Source organism: Fukomys damarensis, unplaced genomic scaffold (genome assembly GCF_012274545.1).
Source record: "Fukomys damarensis isolate Sample0158 unplaced genomic scaffold, DMR_v1.0_HiC HiC_scaffold_13, whole genome shotgun sequence".
NCBI classification, from domain to species: domain Eukaryota; kingdom Metazoa; phylum Chordata; class Mammalia; order Rodentia; family Bathyergidae; genus Fukomys; species Fukomys damarensis.
In genome coordinates, this window is record NW_022900925.1 from 6326751 (window position 1) to 6341085 (window position 14335).

Below are 14335 nucleotides of genomic sequence, written 5' to 3' on the forward strand. Positions count from 1 at the left end.
AATAGTTTCCCTGGTGTGAATAATCTGCAACAATGCATAAGATTCTAATAAGATTACTGACATTTAGAAATGGGAGGAAAGGAGCTAAAGGTGTAGGGAAGGTGTGATACGTAGGGGAAGAACAAAAAGGGAAAAGAAAAAAATGTGAGAGAATGAAAAGATGAAAATAAAGTGCTTGTAGATGGGGAGGGGAGGAGGGGGTGAAGGGAGGGCAGAGGTAAGGGGAAAAAAATGAGAATCAAGACTTGCCATGTAGAGGTACAAGATCCCAACAATGAAGAATGTAACTGTACTGTGTCCCTAAATGTAGCAATAAACTCAATAAAAAAAAAAGAATATCTGAATGGTTGTCATCAAGAATGCAAACATGCAATGCTGGTGACAGTACAGAGAGCAGGACGAGTGACCCTCTGTTGTTGTTGGGAATGTAAACTAGAACAACCACTGTGGAAGTCAGTATGGAGATTCCTCAAAAGACCAAACAGAAATATCATTTTATCCAGCTATACTACTCCTGTACATGTTCCCCCCAAAATTAAAGATGGAATATTATAGTTATACATGTATGCCCATGTTTATAGCAGCAGAATTCAGCATAGTTAAGCTTCAGAAACAGTCAAAGTGGCCATCAATAAATGAATGTCGTATAAAGAAAATGAAGTACACACCTATAATGGAATATTACTCTACCATAAAGACAAGTGATATGGTGTCATTTGCAGGAAGATGGATGGAACTAGAAATCATCATGTTAAATGTAATTGGCTAGGCGCAGAAGTTTAAATATTGCATGCTTTCTATTACAGAAGAGATTAAATAAATAACTAAATGAATAACAAAGGAGAGATGAGAGGAAACCAGGAGGTAGACTTTTGGAGATGGGGAAGGGGATCAATGGGGCAGGAAGGGCGGATAATAGGATTGAAATTTATTAAACCATGCCTGCCTTGCAAGCACAAGGTCCTGACTTCAATCCCCCATACTACAAAAAAGAAAAAAGAAAAAAGAAAAAAAATTGATTGACACGTTAAATGTGTGTGCCAACTTCCCCAAATAAACTCCACCATTATGTAATATTAACATGCACTAATCAAATACATTAAAATTCAGAAAAGGAAAAGAGGTAGCAGAGGCTATGTGCTCCTCACCTGAAGGGAGCCTCTTTGCGGAATTGCTCCCAGAACTGCTGCTGCTCCACATCGAAGGCTGTGCACCTCTGGCGAACGATGGTCACTTCGTTTGCCTGCAGTGGGGCCACCTGCTGCCTCACAGTGATGGCCAGCTTCTTTATGTGGCTCCATTTCTCAGGTAGCTCCTGCAAAGGGGACCTCGGTATGATCAGACCCACAGCACCCCCTCCCTAATCCTGGAGCTGGATCGCTGAGATTCTGCATTCATGGTGTGTAGGCCGGGAGGGACCAGTGTCAGGTTTACTAGCTTTGAGAGCCACCCAGAGGACTGATGACCACAACTCCGAGCGTGTCTAGGGTGCACAGAAGCATGGCCTTCAGGTCTAGGTCTGGTCCCTGGCCTCTTCCTCTTTGGTACTGTTCCCTGCTTCCCTGCTACCACGAATTGATCCCTTCTGTCATATTTCTGCTTTGAATTCAGCTGACCGTTGCCAGAATGCCTTTTAACAATGATCTGAATTCAATGTTTCCCTCCTGTTTGTTGCGGATATCAGGTACTTTCTCCAGGAACTGGAAAGCCACTAACACAGTATTCTAATGTGGTGCTTCACTCACTCATTCTCCACAATGCTCCCCCTTCCTCAGGTTACAACTTTTCTTTTCCTGCTCTCTCCAATCACTTTTACCTCCCACTCCACACTCACCCTCTCACCTTCACTGTCTAAACCAACAACACTCATCCCTTCTATATTTTTCAGGAGTGCTAGGTTACCTTCTTGTGCATTCCACATTCTGTCTCAGACCATCTTAGCATCACTCTTATTTCTTCCAAATAAAAAATTGGCTATCTTTAATTCTGGGGGAAAAACCTTCGTCCATATTAATTCTCCCTTATACGCACATCACTACATTCTTCCATATTTACTGAGTTTCCAGAATGTTCTAGCCATCAGCCATTAAAGCTCCAAAAGGTGAAGTCGAGTCATTAACAAGGTCTGTTTTTCATTCATTTCTACCCACCTCACCCCACTCTTAAACTCTAAATCTTCTCTTCTACAGAAGAGAACATAAATGCACTGACCTCCAGTTGTTTAAACACGGCTTCTGGCAACTCTTGGTCATAGGTCTTCAGTAATTCAATGGTTTGCTTGAGGGGCTCAAACATTTCATCAGTGCTGCTCTGCCGTTCTTTAAGGGCTACCAGGTATCCCATGATCTCAACCAATCCTTGGAAATCTCCTTTCTCGACTTTCTTGTGCAAGCCACACTCACTGCTTTTTATAAATGCTTCGAGGTCATCCAGGCTAACCAACACAAACAGAACATGAGGAGCCAATCTCTGTCCTGCTCCTCAAAAGGAGCATTTACTGATTTCCCTCACAATAATAGTTACGATTACAGAAAGCTCACCACGTGACTCGTATTCCTTTGTGGACTCCTCACAGCTTACCCCCTGATGTGAATGTGGCTTTCTTCACCAGTGGGAAGCTCATAAAAGGCAAGGACTGAGGCCTGTTCCATGAAGGAGGAGACTCAGGGGATAGCTGTCTAAATGCAGTGTAGGATCTGAGATTGCATAAAAGATACGAGTGGGACAACTGGTGAAACTGGGAAAACTGGACAACTGAGAAAAGGTCTGTAGATTAGGGACTGGTATTATCTCAATATTAACTTCTTGAGTTTGGTCACTTTACCATAGCTAGCAGTTGGGGAAACTAGACTTAGGGCAGGCAGGAACTCTTTGCACTATTTTTAACTTTTGTTAAGTCTGAAATGATTTTACAGTGACAAGTTAAAAAATAAGGAATTTTGAAAAATGCTCTGGCCTCTAAAGTGACACATATTTGGGTTTGATTTTGACACTTATTAAATATATGACCATGTGCAATTTATTTATCCATGGGGTCAGAGGAAGCATTTATAGCTCACTATTTTGAGATGTAGATAAGATTTATTCTTTCATTCAACATTTATTGAGCATCTATTATGAGCCCTAGAATGCCTCCAGGTCTTGAGGATGGAATGAATAGAAAAATAAACAGAATCTTTACACATGTGGAGCTTACCTTTCTGGAAAGAAAAGTAAACAGAAAACGAATCAATGAAATAAACTATGGTTTCACACAGTAATGAGTGCTAATGAAAAAAATTAGGAAAATGAATACATAGTAAAGATAAGACTGGTCAATAAAGGCCTTTGTACAAAGGTGATATTGAGCAGAAAACTAAGTGGAAACCACAGAAAGAGGTGGGCGAGGAGGATTTTGGATAGAAGGCGTAGCATGAACAAAGACACTGTGGTTGAATTAAATTTGGTTTGTTTGAGGAAAAGGATGAAATCAGAGAGGCAGAAGCTTAAGGGAAATGGGAAAAAAGCATGGAGAGAGAGGAGTTAGAGTACTAAAGAGGAGCCAAATAACATATGGCCTTTTTTTTTCCAGCCTTTTTTTTTTTTTAAATCATGAGACAAGTTCTCACTAAGTTGCTAAATTGGCTCAAATTTAAAATCCTCCAACCTCAGCCTTCACAGTGATGGGATTATAGGGTTATAGTGCTGAGCCTGGCTAAGAACAGCACTTAGAAGGAAGTGTTGCTGAAGATGGTGGCACTAGCGGCGGTGGTCAGTAGCCTGGAGGGAAATTGGCCACAATTAGGACTGCCAGGTGGCATCAGTGTCGCCTTTGAGCTGCATGGTGGACCCAAGGAGTGGCCAGATTCAAGACGCTTTTGCACATAGAGGCAGTAGGGCCTACCGATGGCATGCGTGACAGGCACGAAGAAATGAAAAACATCAGTAACTCTCAACAACGGGGTAAACTATGGGGCCATTTGTAGATATGAGGAAGAACTGGGAAAGGCCAGGGTAGTTTTTCGTTTTGTTTTGTTTGAGATATGGAGAAGAGGAGTGTCTCAAACACTTCAGGTTCCAAAGGACACGAGGACCCAAAGGAAATATTTATTAGACAATTACATGTAAGTCTGGAGATCCTGGGAGACAGGGCTTAAAATGCTAATTTGGCGGCTATTAGTGCATATGTTTTAGCATTACTTGGGCAGTGCTGCAGAAGGAATCCAGGCCTTCGGGCACGCTAGGTGTGTGCTTTACCACTGAGCTGCATCACTGACTCCACAGAAACTTCTGAAGCATTGGCCGAAATTACCTGGAAAGTGCATGTACATAGAGAAGAAGGTCCAGGGTTGGGGCTACAGGGAGTTTAGTATTTTGAGGGCTATGAGGAGAGAGGAGTCCAGCAAAAGTGATCAAGAAGGCAGAACTAGTGAGATGGAAGGAAAGTGAGGAATCCTGAAGGGCACATGAGGGTGCTGTCTGGAAAAGAGGGAGGGTTAGCTGTGACAGATATTGCTGGAAAATGAAAGTAAGATGAAGCTTGACGATTACCACTGGATTTGGCCCTATGGAAATCACTGGTGGATCTGATCAGAATGGACCCAGTAGAGTAGTATCGCAAAGCCTGATTGGACAGTAAGTTAGAGAATGGTGGGGTTCTATTTCTAGTTGTATGGCAAACATGATAATACAAGTGACTCTTCTGATAAAAAGAACTGAAGTATTTAAGCACATATATCAAAATCAATTAAAAATGTATCAGAAAGGTAACCTGAAGTTAAGGACTGTCTAAAGGGTGAAAGTGTAATGAAAGCAAAAACATGTGGAGACATGCAAGACCCAAAGCTGCATTTACATTAATGTCAACTGAACCTCAGAGGCCCCGCACTTCTACTTTTATTAATTTATCAACCATAGAGAACAGGTGATAAGTACATGACCCATTCACGTTGAGGGCGATGGGAGGTTGCATGTAAAGTTGGGAAACCACTGGGTAAGAAAGAAACAAACTCGCCTTTTAATTTCTTAGGTGAGCAATTAGACTGTGACAAACATACTGTGCAGAAGACAGCAGTCTGGAAACTCGCCTGCTCCAATGTTGGCACTGGGTGGCTAAATAGGCAGGGCCCCTTGACAATCAGCAAAAATCAATGCAAATCTTTCTAGGAAGAGAGCAACCAACTAGAATCCGGTCTTCAACGAACTCCGGGCAGGTAACATTTCAGGGAATCTGACTTTACAGTAAGCATAATAAAATACACAAGGAAAGAAGTCACTATGAGTGGAGTCAGCGGAATGAATAAAATTAAAACTGAAGATGTCAGATGGCGAAATTCAGATACAGGCTGTGATGGTTATGAAGTATAATGTGTTTCAAAGATACAAAGTTTCTTAAGTACTTTGCTTCATTGTTTCTGGCCCACATAGCAAGAGAAAGTGGCTTCTCTACAGTTTCTTGGATACACACTCAAGACTGACTAAGAAAAACTCCTTTCTTGTAAACATGATATATCCGTTTACTCAGAAATTTTCTTCAGGGATCAGTCTTTGGAGCCCAAACATGTTTCTATTATCTCAATAGGCCCTCGTCCCTGTCCCTGCCCTGACTTGATCTTTGCGTTGACATGAGTTCTGCATTGCATTAGGGGATGGAGAGTACAGCGATTTCTGAAGTTCTCTAAACACACTCAGAGTCTGTGAGAGTGCAGACCTTTGTACCAAAGGATAGACTTGGAGAAGCGATGAAATTTACTGCTGTGGGTAACAACAGAACTAAGAGAGTTGGGATTATTAATTCCAGAGAATTAATAATCTGATGGGATTACTCTGCGAAATGAAACACAGGAAAAGCTTTTCATCTGTCTTACAGCACTGCAACAAGGAACATACTTTGCTAGACTGATGGGAAATTTCAGGAGAATAGAGCTACTAATTTATATCTTCTAAATAAATGGCACAAAAAACTTTTAAGTTGACAAATCTAAAGTCTTAGATTGTTCATCTGAAAAAAATATTTTATACATTTAAAAGTGATTAATTAAGAGGTTCAATAAGTCAGGGGAAAAAAGAGTATAAATACAAGCAAGAAAAATCTGCAAATAACCAAGTAGACCATGTAAAAATGACAAATAAAATTTCAATTTCAGTGAATTGGTTAAACTGGAAATTTAGACAAAGCTGAAAGAGGGAATTAGACTGCTGCATGACAGAAGTGGGAACATTGTCTAAATTGCACTGTAGAAAGGAAAAGAAAAAGAACTTTAAAGACACAGGGAACTGTAAAAATAATTTTTCATAAGTATTATAAGGGCCCCAGAAGGACAAAATAGAAATTATGGGCAAGAAGAAATATGGAAGAGAGTCTGGCTAAGAATTTTCTTGAACCACTGAAAGGCAATAAATGCAACATCAGGAAAGCCCAACAATTTCCAGGTAGAATGAACACAAAGAAACCCTCACATAGGTACTTCAGTGTGAAACTGAATTACCCAAGAAAATACAATATTAAAGTTAGTTTCAGAACAAAGATACATTTTTAAGTAAGTAAATATATAGAAAAAGAAAAGCTAGACAAATAGTTGATCATTAACCCGCAAAAATAGAAGCTAGGACACAGTAGAACAATATTTTAAATCATCAAAGAAATTTTACGTTTTCTTTAAATTCTCTCTTTCACAGAACCAATTTTTTCAAGAACAAGGGCAAAATAAATAAACTTTAGGAAAAGAAATAGTGAGAGGGTTTGGTCAGTAGAACCTTGCAAAAGGAGTTTCTAATTTATACACTTCAGCAACAGGTCCATCGTGTACAAAGATGTAATGAGGAAATAAATGGGAGAAATGTTGGTAAATCTAAGTAAATATTAAGCAGGTGGGAGAGCTTAGAATGTAGCCTATCTCTAGAGTGTTTGCCTAGCAGGCATGAGGTCCTGGACTCCACTGTCAGCACTGAAAAGCAATTTAGATGTATAAAGTTTTAAAATCAAGTATAATTTTGAGAGTGTAAATAAGTAATGGACTGCTATCTAAGTTACTAGGAATGGAAGGATATGATTCTGTGGATGAACAATATAGATGGAACTATTCTTGTACAGGTTTTAAGGAGAGTAAAACCATTGACAGATGTTTTATGTTTTTAATTTTAAGGACAACTATTAAAGCAGCTCTTGTAACCATTAGAACAAAACCACATATATGGTTCTCAGACTAGAAGTGGGATGCAATGAAATAAGGAAAAGAAAATAAAATATTTTAAAAATTCAAGCCTAGAGCAGGCAGGAGATTAAAAACAACCACAAGTAGAAAATATATGATAAAATGGCAGATTTAAACTCAAATATAGTAAATGTTAATGAATGCAGCTCTCCAGTTAAAGGGTATTGTTAAAGAGGATAAAAATTTTAGTTGTACACTGATTATTAAGAACAAAAACTCTCTTATCATAACTATACAGCAAGCTATACAGCCAAAGGATAAAAAGACATATACCAAGTGAATAACACACAAAGGAAAATTGGTTTAGTTATGTCAACATAAGACAAAACAGACTTTACTACAAGACACATAGCTAGAAATAAAGAAAATCTTTAATTTTTAACTAAAAGGCTTAGTTTTCATGATAGTATGAAAAGTCAAAGTCTGTATGCCCATAAAACATAACCTTGAAAGATATGAAACAAAAACTGACAAAATTATAAGGAAAAATCAATAGTATATCATTAAAGTGGGAGATTTTATACAATTATGTTGGTAATTTGTAAGCAGATTAAGAAAGGCCATAAGTATAGTTCTGAATATAATTAACAAGCTTGATCAAATTTACATGCACAGAACACTAGAGAGTACATACCCTTTTCAATGTGTGGATAATATTTATAAAAACTGACTGTATTATAATGTATATAAAAAAAAAATCCAACAAATTTCAGAATCTTGGTATTACAGGTATCACATTCTTTGATCACAGTACAATTAAATTGCAAAATCAGTAACAAAAATACAACTAGAAAAACCTCATACTTGAAAATTTTAAAAGTTATCAATAATTATAATGAATATTTAAATATTTATAATAAGATTATAATGAAAATGTTACATACTAAAACTTGAGAGATGTGAGCAATATTGAATGTAGAAGGGAATCTATTTAAATGCTAGTGCTCAAAACAGTAAAGGGCTCAAGATTAATAAGCAAAGCATCTATCTTAAGTTAGCCAAAGAACAGAAAATAAATCCAAAGAAAGTAGTAAAAGAAAACAATAAACATAAAATGTATATTATTAAGGTAAAAATAAACTATAACAAATAGAATCAATGAATTGATAAGGTAATTCTTTGTAAATTTCTGGCAAGAATAATTCCGAAAGGAAGAAAGTACAAAAAAAGAATTAAAAATGAATAGAAACAAAAAGGGAATATACACACTGTAGAGATTAAACTGGTAAAGGATGTTATAAATTATATGACCATAATTTGATGCTTTTCATGAGATGAATATATTTCTAGAAAATATGACTTATTAAAAGGAATGAACTATTAACATCCTTACAACCATTAAAAAATTACAGCTTAAAATCTCACAAAGACAATTACAAGCTTAAATGCCTCTCTATAAGATTTAAATCAAATTTTCAAGGATCAAAGAATTCCAATATTACACCAGCTCTTCCAGAGAACAAACAAGAAGAATTATTTCCTAACTTGTTTGATGAAGCTAGCAAAAGCAGGGAACCAAAAGCAGACAAAGACAGTAACAAAAAGGAATAGTGAAAGCCACAAATGGAGGTCCAGCAATGCTAGCCAAAATATTTGCAAGCAAAATGGACCAGTGGATATACTGGAGAAGAAAATATACCATGTTGATTTTATCTTAGTAATGTTAGATTGGTTTAATATTAGAAATCAAATAATAATATTCACTGCTGTAACATTTTAAGGAAATGGAATTATCTAAAGGAGTTAGAAAAAGCACTTGATAGATACTTTACATACATTTATGTTCTTAACAAATTAGGAATAGAAGAAAACTTCTTTAATCAGATAAAAAGAATTCACAAAAATCTCATACAAATATTATACTTAATTTAAGAAGAAAGAGATAAATACATAATGACTGAGGACAAAGTAAAAGCCATAAATTAGAAGATGGCAACGGTGTATGTAACAAACCCTAAAGAATGCCCTGATAAATTATTAGGATTAATAAGTTAAGTTACAAGATTGCTTGATACAAAATCATTGTACAAAATCAATTGTAATTCCATAGAAAATACACTTTCAGATACTTTATACTAGGGATAAAAAATACTGAATCTAAAAGAAGATATATAAATTATTTTAAAGGTAATAATTGCAAGATTTCATTGACAGAAATAAAAGGGGCATAAGTGTAGGTAGACACGACATATCATCAAAAAGGAACTAAGGAGGGTAGTTCTCCTCAAATCCATCCACAGTCTGTGTAAATGCAATCAACATCCCAATAGTCTTGTTCTTCTATGAATCGATGAACAAAATTTATATTAACAAGTAATGGCCAACAATTGACAAGACATACTTACTGAAAATGAAGAAGAAGACAGGGACTTGTCCTGCCAGATATCAAGATGTAATACAAGGTAGGTTTATCATAATAAGGATTTTGTCATATTTGTACAACATTAGACAAGGGACTACTCAATGTGAAAGAGGGTATTCTAGAACTTTTAGAAGAGAAACTTGAGCAGTATCATTAGGCTCTCTAGGCAAAATACGAAGATTTATTTAACGAAACAAAAGAAGAACATGAGGGAAAATACAGATGTACTTTGTTATACTGAAATCAAGAATTAGTCATCAAAATGCTATGGTTCCTCAGTATTGAGGACTCCCTGCGAATATCAAAAATCTATGGGTGCGTCACAGCTTGAGCACATCCTTCATATGCTATATGTCTCTAGATTAGCTATAATTACCTCTTACAATGTAAACACTTCATAAGTAGCTGGTATACTGTATTGTTAGGGAATAGCGGCAAGAAAAATGCCTGCGGATGTTCAGTCCAAATGCAATTTTTAAAAAATGTATTTAGATCTGATAATTGTCATTTGAATCTACAGATGTGGACCCTGTCCATCTGGATACCATAATTGGAGTGAGAAGACAGAACACGAAGTGGGAGGCTATGTTTATAACAGATACCACTAGGAAAAGGTTAGAAACAGAATAAAGTGAGTCCTAATCATCAGAAAGGAAGAAAAAAAAAAAAAGTCCGGTTGGAAAATGAGCAACAGATACGAACAGATACAAAAAGGGAAACATTCACCCAAAACATAACAAGATGAGCCACTTTATTCATAATCAGAGGAATGCATAATATTTGCTTTGATGACCTACTGTCAAACTCCCACTGGAGAGGCCACCTGTCAGTCCCAAGAGGTTGTGAGATGTTGAGACATGGGGACTTGCATGCATGGCTGACTGCTCTGAAGAGGGTTTTCCGTCGCATCCGCACTCTTTCCCTCCTCAGCTCTAGTCTTAGCATACACCCTAAAGGAACGCTTGCCCTCCACGTTCTGATGCATGCATAAGACCACTGACAACAACTGTTATCGCCAAGAACACTCCAATTGTATATCAACCACTAAATGGATGGATAAGTTTATATTCATCTAACGGAGTATTTTACAGCAGTAAAAAGGTGAATGAGCTCCTGCTACACTTTCAATATGGTGAATTGCAAACATAATGCTGACCAGAAGAAACAAAGTCAAGGGCTGGGGGATTTAGCTCACTGGTGCCAGTCCCTGCCTTGCAAGCACAGGGCCCTGAGTTCAATCCCTGGCACACACACACACACACAAAGTCAAAATATATAGTATACATTATTGTTTCATTTCATTAAAGTTATAATGCAAATCTCTATATGCATTTATGTATGCCTGTGTACACACACTCACACACACACAGAGAGCCATGAGGAAAACCTTGAGGATTATGTGGTATCTAGAGCAGGGGTAACATTGTGAGAGAGGGAGAGAGATTGTATCAAGGAAGAGCAAAGAAGAGAATCTTAAAATTTAGCAAATATTCTGATGCAAGAATTTGTTTTGATATTTTTCCTTAAATTGTATGCATGCTACATTCTATCATAAAACTTTTGTGGAAAGAAAATAGGAGGTAGAGAAATCAAGTACATAAACAAGTGTTGGGCATTTGCTATAAGGAGTGTATATAAAAAAACCCCAGTATGACCCATATTTATTTCTCAGACCTGTTCAGGGTTCAGCATTGAGCTGAATTATGTTTTTAGATCAGAATTGCAAAATATATTCTGTTGTTCAATCTGTTTAGTCTCTTTTAGACTGAAGCACCTGTGTAGCATCGCCTTGAATTTCATGATTTGGATATTATAAAAATGTTGTAACAATAACTTTGTGTACTTTTGGTTCAAACTGCAGAGTTGAAAATATAAGCCATGTTTAAAAATGATATAATTGGAAGGATTTATGCGACTTATTGCTCTTTCTTTTTAAATGTGGCAGGTATGACAAAATATTCACATGCTGTTGGGAATGTAAAAAGGAAGAAATAATGTTGGTCATGTTATTGTCCAATTTCTGTTCCTATAACAAAATACCTGGGGCTTGGAACTTTATGAAGTAAAGAGGTTTTCTTCGCTCATGATATTAATGGCATCCTGGAAAGAGCAACCTGGCTATACCACAACATGGCAAAGAAGTAGGAAGGCAATCAGTCACATGCACAAGGAGCCCAGCATGTGGTGTGACTTGCCTTATAACAACCTGCTCTGGTGAGAAGTAATTCCCTTCGTGAGCCCAGCATTAACCCCTTGGAAAGTCAATGCTTTCAGCACCTCATACTTTCTAATAGATCCCACATCTTAAAGATTCTGCCACTGCTACACAACCACCCTCCGGACCAAACCTGCATCATGTGACCCTTCAAAGGATACACTTAAACCATGGGAAGGAGGGGAGTCCTTGAATAGATAAAGGAGGTTGGATTTACAAAGGCAGGGGTGGCTTACTCACTGCCACAGGTGAGGTAATTGGGGGATGGCTTCAGATGCTGGCAGATTCCTAGCCTTGTTAGTGAAGAGGTGAATTTTTTTTCTCATGATTGCTTCTAATTATTCAGTGAAACAAGAAACAAGGTAATGAAGGCAGAGGAGATCTCGGAGTTCGACGAAAGGCAGAAATTAGGAATCTAGGAGCACTGGGAAGCAGTTAAGAAAATGTGTAGGCTTATTTGAAATATATGCTCATACATTTATTGTGGGACTGGTTGGGAGAATGGTTTATTTTGGTTCAACAAGGCTGAATTGCTCAGGTGCAGATGTGGAGACCTGATTTTAAACAAAGTCAGGGTTTGGCAAGGTGGGCACGGGAGGGAATGGGGGACTAGTCCAACAGACACCGTGAAGGTGGTGAAAGCAGTGGATTGGAAATCCTGATGGGTCTGAAGAATTCTGCACAGTGGGGCTGCTGAATGAGTTGGGCTGGAAAGATACCAGGCGTGGTCAGAGAACGCAGTGCTTACCCCTGAGCTTTTGGAGGGAGAGCAATTATTTCCCCATATCCCCTCTCCCTTCTGGGAGCACAGTGTATAACTAGACAGCACTCATGTGGCAGAAGGAAAGAGCACCAGAGCAAGGAGATCAGCAGATAAGAGGCAACTGCCGTGGATGTGAGGCTGCTGAGTGTAATTACCCGGCAGAAGCGAGGGTATGGAAAAATGTGACCCAGAAGATAAAATCTTCGGTGATGAGGAAGAGTGACCAAGAGCTGGCAGGTGACTTCAGCAAGGCTGAGCGGCAGTTAGTACTGACGGAAGTCACTGCATGAGGAGGGGGTGATTCTGAGGGAGAACAGTGATGAATAATGTGGAGGCAGCCCTGAAGGACAAGGGCATCTTCTCCCCTCTGGGCCCCACCTCTCGGTCCGGTGTGCAGGAATAAATTGTTTTTATATTTTGTACTATTTCTATTTTTATCTAATCCCCAAGAACACAATAAAACATTCTAAACTGTAGCAAAGTTAATGGAATAAGTGACTTAGTGTTAGATCTGGAAGGCTTCTTAGATGAAACAATTTTTGCTGTCTTTCTTTTGAGATGAGGAGATAGAAATTCAAGGGCAAGAACCCAGGCTTCCTAACTGCTGTAACCGTGTTTATCCTGTTGGGCCAACTGTTATATCCTCTTAAGCTTTACCTGGTAAAGCACCTCCATGGGAGGTACTGCAGTGACAAATAAACGATACCTAGTCTGATCCTTTCACACTTGGGACCTCACAGACCCTTTCCCCTTGCAGGGCCATCCAATCCCCTGAGATGCCAGACCTGCAAACACGTTTCCATTGCAAACCAACAAACTCAGAGCCCAGGCTCCTCCTCCTCCTCCATCAGGGCCACTTCCCCAATTATCCCAGGCCAGGAACTGGACTAGGGACAGCCCTTAGGCCTCAGAGCCCACAGGAATCAGTCTTGCACACCAAGCCTAAGCCTGCTTCCCCTGTGTCACCCATTCCTTGCGCCACAGACACCACATTCTCTTGCCCATGCTTTCTTCCTTGTCCCCACCCTGGGTGACATGGGTGGGTGCCTGTGTGGTCTTGTGTGGCCCAGCGTGCCACCTCTCTTTGGGAAACCGTGAATAACAAACCACATTTTTGATGACAGCCATCTCCTGGACTGCTGGCCTTCTCATTTCAAAATAATAACAAAGCCTACATTTAAAAATATGCCAAGTATTTTTGACTACCAAATCTACCAGTGGGGGCCCAAAGCAGCCGGCCACTGCAGCAGTGCTTTGTGTGGGTGCATCTGTCCCTACCCTGCTGCACACCAGCATGCCTTCTTCTTGCTCCTGGGTTCCCCAGTGAGCAAAAGCTTCTATGCATGTGGAAAATTGGCTGTTGCTTCTTAACACCTGGGAAGACCTCTTCAAAACGCCTCTACAGGGATTTTGTCGGGTTTTTAAAGTGGTGGACATCACCCTTGCAAAGTCTCTTAGAGTTTAAGATAGGTGAATCCTGAATTTTGCTATTTCCTTTCTGCTTGTGGCTCTAGATCACAGAAAGCCAGCGGCAGCGCTGAGCAAGACCAGCACTAAAGTAAGGAAGGGTCAGTTTGTTTTCCTGGCAGCGTCACCTGATACACCAAAGGCCAATCCTTGAACTGAAGGGGCCATGGCTGTTTCACCTCAGGATTCTGAGTGGGCTGAGGGTCAAGATTTTGACTGGCAGAACTTTGGAGACAAGGGTGAGGTAGAGTGACCAGGGGATTACTGACCATCTGAATCATTCATTCAGGGGACGATGCTCTGAATTAGAAAGCACAGTCTGAGCTGGACGGCCA

General features: G+C 39.0%; 1 protein-coding gene across 2 annotated transcripts in view; it reads right to left on the bottom strand.

The window, feature by feature from the left end:
• Dnah9 (dynein axonemal heavy chain 9) overlaps positions 1-14335 on the bottom strand; it is a 331965-nt gene that overhangs the window by 257157 nt on the left and 60473 nt on the right. For both annotated transcript variants that reach the window (XM_010615004.2, XM_033762784.1), the window contains 2 exons: positions 2212-2434; positions 1149-1315 (listed from right to left, as the gene is read on the bottom strand). In XM_010615004.2, the coding sequence (XP_010613306.1) occupies positions 1149-1315; positions 2212-2434 (390 nt within the window). The remainder of the gene's footprint in view (positions 1-1148; positions 1316-2211; positions 2435-14335) is intronic.